Source organism: Echeneis naucrates, chromosome 24, assembly GCF_900963305.1.
Source record: "Echeneis naucrates chromosome 24, fEcheNa1.1, whole genome shotgun sequence".
Taxonomy (NCBI): Eukaryota; Metazoa; Chordata; class Actinopteri; order Carangiformes; family Echeneidae; genus Echeneis; species Echeneis naucrates.
Window position 1 is genome coordinate 18,548,200 of NC_042534.1, and position 6,281 is coordinate 18,554,480.

At 42.6% G+C, this 6,281-nt stretch overlaps 1 protein-coding gene across 2 annotated transcripts; it reads left to right on the top strand.

The window, feature by feature from the left end:
* The first annotated feature begins 303 nt into the window (after positions 1-303).
* On the top strand, positions 304-6,027 carry nus1 (NUS1 dehydrodolichyl diphosphate synthase subunit). 2 transcript variants are annotated; one of them, XM_029496567.1, is made up of 5 exons: positions 304-841; positions 1,462-1,593; positions 2,382-2,534; positions 4,716-4,815; positions 4,929-6,027. In XM_029496567.1, the coding sequence occupies exons 1-5, from the start codon at positions 430-432 to the stop codon at positions 5,017-5,019; spliced, it is 888 nt and encodes a 295-aa protein (XP_029352427.1). In that variant the 5' UTR covers positions 304-429; the 3' UTR covers positions 5,020-6,027. The 2 variants fall into 2 exon arrangements, with proteins under 2 accessions (XP_029352427.1, XP_029352428.1); XM_029496568.1 differs by lacking the exons at positions 4,716-4,815; positions 4,929-6,027 and adding an exon at positions 3,658-4,697.
* The last annotated feature ends 254 nt before the right edge of the window (positions 6,028-6,281 follow it).

The following is a 6,281-nucleotide window of genomic DNA, read 5'->3' on the forward strand; positions in this document are numbered from 1 at the left end:
ATAAAAAAATGTCCAATAAGTTGACACTTTTTTCGTTTCAAATCAGTGGTTTTAACAGTGTGAAATCAGTGGTGAGTAGGAGTGGGTGTACGCACTGACTCGGTGACCGATTCTCCTTGGTGAATGATTCATATAAACTCGAGTCAAAGAAATGAACCGAGTTTCGCATCACTACCATGAATAACAACTGTCTTGTATGACACTTAATAAGGCTGCTTTAGCAGTGCGTCACTGATCCTGACCAATCAGCAACTTACATGTAAACACGCCGAGGGTTGATAGGTCAGGGGTTACTAAAGAGAGAGGAACATGGCGGCAGGCCGAATGGGCTGAAGTCACAATTGGAACAGATTAAGCAGGCAGATAGTGCTTCCAAGATTGTGCCTGTGCTGCTCAGTTTATCACTGTTCTGAAAGACTTGAAGTAGGAATGAGCACGCTAATGGCACTGTTGTACGGTTTTTTGTGGCGACTCTTGCTGGTTCTGGTCTACGTCAACAGAGCGCTTGTTAGCTTGCTCCGGGTCTGGTTTAGGAGCTGGAAGGACAGGTTGTCGGAACGAGTCACTACCGCTTTGCTTTTACCGGTAGCTCTGACGGGGTTCCCAGACCATCGGAAGAAGTTAAATCACAACCCGAATGCTAACGCTAGCCCAGTGAGTGGAAACTACGCTGCGGGTAGCCGGTCACGATGGCTGTCCGACGGCAGATCCCTGGAGAAGCTGCCGGTCCATATTGGCCTTTTGGTGGCAGAAGAAGAGCCCAGCTACACGGACATTGCGAACTTGGTGGTGTGGTGTATGGCTGTTGGCATTTCTTATGTCAGCGTTTATGACAATCACGGTAAACACTTAACGATTCTGCTGCTGGTTGTGTCTACAGTCACGTTGATTACTGGCAAACTAAAACTATTCATTGACTCAGATTAGTGGAGGGGTTTAACAGTCTGCCACCGGAAGAAAACATCGGAACAGCCATCAGAGTAATGCTACTGTAATCTGTCTAAACCAGGTGAAAGTGTTCGTATGGACTGAGAAAGGGGGCCTTGCTACACTTATACTTTTTAAATTAAATTTTATTTATGATACATGGACAATAAATCTTAAGTCCTCCACAAACATGAAAGAAATGTTAATAGGTAATTTTGAGATTTTTTTTATGTACAGTCATGTTTAGTGCTTTGGTGTTTTAAATCAACATTTATCCACAGATGTCCAGGTTGCAATCTTTGAATAAGTGATGATTGAAAAGGATAAAAGAGAAAAGAAGACTCTCACATTGAAATACGCTCACAGCAGTCCAAGGCTCTCTGTGCCTTTGACATTTGAGCTATTCTGTCTTGCCTTGAACCTTTAAAGGAGGTATTATTTGGGTTAATGGCACCTAGATGGAAGTGTAATCAAGTCAAACAAATTTCTGATGTTGAATAACATTCTCATCATCCCCATTGTTTTCTCCTTCAGGCATTTTCAGAAAGAATAACTCCCATTTGCTAGAAGAGATAGTACAACAGCAGCAGGATTTGTTGGGTGTTGATGGATCCAAATACAGCGTCGAGTTCCTCAGCAACGCCAGTGACATGCATCAACACCATGGTAAGAACAGGCCTGGTGTCTGTAGTCAGGGGAGTGGATCAAGTAAACCTGATTTACTTTTTACATCCACCAATTTTAATTAGCTTTTTGCATGTGTGCGCCAATGTGTGCATCAGTTTGCTCTGACAACTAGAAAGGCACAGAGAGCACAAACCTATGCCACCTGTTTTCTATGAGTTACTAGAGAGCCTGGACAGTGTAAGTCATTTATTGCTTCACTCACACCCGGCTTCAATTTAACTCAACGTAGCTCCATATGGTATAATTGAGTAGGGATGTAGTATGCGGACAGATGAGGCTCTGACATGGAAAGCAGAGAAAGGACTGGAGCCAGCAACTCCTTTGGGTTCATACCTGGGCAAAGCATCAGGACTTTGATGCTAGATAGGACAAGTATCCTCCACAGTAATACATAAATCTGCCCATTCTTAATGGTAACATCCCTGCTCGCTCCAGGGGAAATGTAACCTGATAGGAATTTGTTTACTCTAACGTTTGCTTTTAGCATCAGAGTTTTTATCCTAATTAAATGTCAGTCTGAAGTCTCACTTTCAGTTCAAACATAACATGATAATGATAGCAGGTGGTTGAATCCATTTTTCACATTCTGTCACTTCCCAATGTGAGTTAAAACAGTTCTACAAAGTGCTTACAAAAATACCTTACAAAAATATTTGTGGAAGCCAACTTGAATACTGATGAACTGATTTAAATTCTCACTTTAATGACATTTCTCCAGCTCTGAAGGGATATCACATTCAAATGGTAATTCCGTGCTTATGTGTCAGTTGTGTCATGCAGACCCACAGTGAAGGTGCTGTCACCTGAGGATGGGAAGCAGAGCATCGTCCAGGCAGCACAGCAACTCTGTCGCTCAGTGGAGAACAAACAGAGGCGATCCAAAGATATCAGTGTCAGCATGCTGGACATACTGCTGAGAGGTCTGTGTGTGTGTTTGCATGTTATTCCGGTATCAAAGAGACAAACTACTGACAAAGATTTATTCTTGTTGAGGCACTAACGTGGGTCAAATTTCTATTGTTTTCCAAATACCAGCTAAATATCAACTTAGTACTAGCCTGGGTAACAGCTCAGTATCAGCTCAAGAATGAGCCCAAATAGCAGCTCAGTATCAGTTACGGAGATGATGAACTCGCAGCCCTAAGCGTCATATACTGATGAGAGGTGGACCTGCCAAGAGTTGTGACAGATTCCATCATCTGGTACAACACTGTTACTGTGTCCTCTGAACTGTAGTGTCACTGCTCAGGTGTCTGTAGACCATATGTCTCAAACTCAAGGCCTGTGGGCCAGATGTGGCCCGCCATGTCATTTTATGTGGCCCATGAGAGCTTAAAAGGTCTTATTGTCTTAAAAAATATACGTCAAAAGTGTGCATTGACCATAAACTACTTTTCCCACAATTATGTTACCCGCAAAGTGACAGCATCCCGCCAATAGATTGCAGTGTGTCCAGATCGATGCGATTTTCAACAGTTGAAAATCGAGAAATACAAATGATCCCAAAATGTCCAAGAAGAGAAAAATTTATGCAGGTGGAAGGCTGTTTCATGAAAGATGGGAAGGCGAATACATGTTTGTGCTTCCAGGAGAAAAGCCGGTATGTCTTTTATGCTATGAGGTGGGATACAATCTACGTCAGCATTTTGACACCAAACACGGAGCCAAGTATACCAAAGTTAGCCTTCCAGCAAAACAACAAACTGTCACAATTGCTGGTTGTATTGTTATTCTGCCCCTCTCAACCGTGACAAAAAAGTTTTGAACAAAGTTAATGTCATAACTGGTGTTGGATGATATTTTTCTTTATTCACTTAGATAGTTTGATAGTTGATTGATGGAGTAATGTGGGTTTATTAACCTGACAAATTAAACAGATTAATGATTATTTTTTTTTCTTTTTTATCAGACTTCTAGTTTTAGCTGACATGTTTCGACGTACATAACTGTCGTCTTCCTCAGTGTCACCAGATGTTATTGATGACGCATCTTATCAGCATCTTATCATTTCCGAAGGCGTGACCTTCCTGTCTTGGTTGACAGGTCGGTCACACCTTCTGCTGTTCGTTCGCCCCCTGCAAGATGGCATTCCAGATATGGGAGTGCATGCATGCTCCCTCATCCCTGTTGATGGTCCTCGGGCTTTGCTTTCGGATCTCCGTGGCCTCCCTGATCCAGCGCTGATGTTTGTTATCTTCTGTGCGGATGACTGGCATTCCCCCAGTCCATAATGTGATTTTCTCTTTTGCAGTGGTCTGTTATTGCTGACTTGTAATTTTCTTGTTGTGCCTTTTCTTTTATTGTTCGGGTTTGTCTTGTAGCTGTCTCCTTTTCGCACTCACACTCATTTTTCCTTGTGGTGACGCTCCTCCCTGTCTCCCCGATGTAGGTTTTATTTTTAGGTTGCATTTGTTTTCCGGATGTATTCTGTCTTTGGGATGAACCAGGAGAGAGAGAGAGAGTGTGTGTGTGTGTGTGTGTGTGTGTGTGTGTGTGTGTGTGTGTGTGTGTGTGTGTGTGTGTGTGTGTGTGTGTGTGTGTGTGTGTGTGTGTGTGTGTGTGTGTGTGTGTGTGTGTGTGTGTGTGTGTGTGTGTGTGTGTGTGTGAAGGTCACACCTTCGGAAACATCAGCTGATAAGATGCGTCACCAATAACATCTGGTGACACTCTCTCATGAACGTAATCGAGCGATAAACAGATTTGTTATAATAACAGAGCAACTAGCAAATATATATTTTTACATCTATGAATATGTAATATTTATAATTTGAATAAGTAAGAAATTCTGAGTTATTTAACATTAAGTAGAGTAGTTAAAATTTTTTTACATTACATTTGATTACATTTATACTGTCTTACACTGACATGTGGCCGTTTCAATCGTTATGATGAGACCCTTGATGAAAATGAGTTTGACACCCCTGCTGTAGACCATTAAAGCCCAGTCAGCATGTCAGTGGTAGACCCTGAACTATGTACTACTTCCATGATCCTGCTGTAACTTTCTTCTGTCCACAGAAACATCCAATCCACATTGTGATGTCATTCCGATGTGTTCTTGAATGTAGATGACAGCAAAAGTTCTGAAATGTTTCTTTCAGAATCTAAGAATATCCCTGACCCTGAGCTGGTGCTGAAGTTTGGTCCTGTGGACAGCACGCTGGGCTTCCTTCCCTGGCACATCAGACTCACTGAGTTCATGTGAGTTCTCAAAATGTCAGCTAGATAAACCAATTTCACCAGCAGATCATTCAGGTTTTTTACAAAAAGAAATGAAAACCCTATCTTTTGTTTGTCCTGCTTTATGTCCTTAGCTCCTTGCCCTCCCACAGAAATGTGTCATATAAGGCCTTGCTGGGTGCCCTGCAACAGTACAGCACCTGTCAACAGAGGCTGGGCCAATGATTCTCAGACCAGTTTCACGTTCCTCAGATGGGAAGAATGTGGGGTTCACATGGTCAGAGGAATGTCTGGGCAGGTGCTCCACCCTCTGTATCATAATGTACCCCTCCCTGTTCTTCTCTGTTGGTCTCCTGGATCTGAACCAGCTCAAAAACAAGGAAACCCAGAGAGCCTGCCAGCTCATTTCCTGCCACTAGCTCTTGTCTTATAATAAACCCACATTCCACAGGACTTGTGGGACATGCAGAGACATCAGAGTCAAAGACTGGCATGAGAGGACTTAGTGTTCCACAAGCCCTTCTTCTTTCCTCACAAAGCCTCTGGTCACTCTGGTCTCCAGCTGCTGTTTACTACTGAACTCTTGCCGTCACTCAGCAGGCAACAAAGAAGAAAAAAGGCTTCTTTTCCCGTCCTCGTGAAGCATATACTTGGAAATACAACTGCTTTTACAGGAGAAGCTGAACTACTAACTCCATGTGGGCTGACCAGCAGATGTTGAACTGAGGTACAGAGTGGTCAATATGTGTAAATATGAGAAATTCACATGCCTCTGTGTACGTCCCTGGCCACATCTAACAGCTTATTTATGTGTAGTGTTGCCTCTGATACATCCAGAAGTTGTGCTCCTGTTGGACTGACTCTGAAATTAAGCCACCTCAGTCTGTAGGTATTACAGGAAAGTCCATCTCACCTCAGTGCGAAGGAAAAATAACCCTGACATTTGGGCTGCGCTATACTACATTTTAGTGTCTAACTTGTACCTTCTATGATTTCTCCTATCCATACAACTCCAGAGTTTCATCCCCTAAAAAGGAAACCTTCACAAACTCTTGTAAACCCTATTTTTTTTATTTTATTTTTTTTTTTTATTTAGGATTGTGTTGCAGTCTGGACAAAAAGGAAACGATGTAGGCTACCACAGCACCACTGACCGGGTCATCTCTGATTGGGTCAGTCTGGGTTACCATTAGTGCAAAAACAGACAATGAATTAAAGTGTTACTGAGCTTGTTGTCTTTGTTGCGGCTTCCTGTTTACACTGGCTCTCACATGCCCAGTGTACTCTCATAAGGTTTTAATCTTCAACATCATTACACAGGTGAGTGCTGGGTTTTGACCAGAAAAAACTCCTCAGCCAACTGCCTGACCTTTAAAATATGGTTGCTGCATCACATTCCAGTTTTTGCTTGAAGACAAATCATTTTCATGTTCTCCTGCTGTGAAAGGATCAGTGACCCTACAATCAAAGTACCAAGGCCAGGGAAA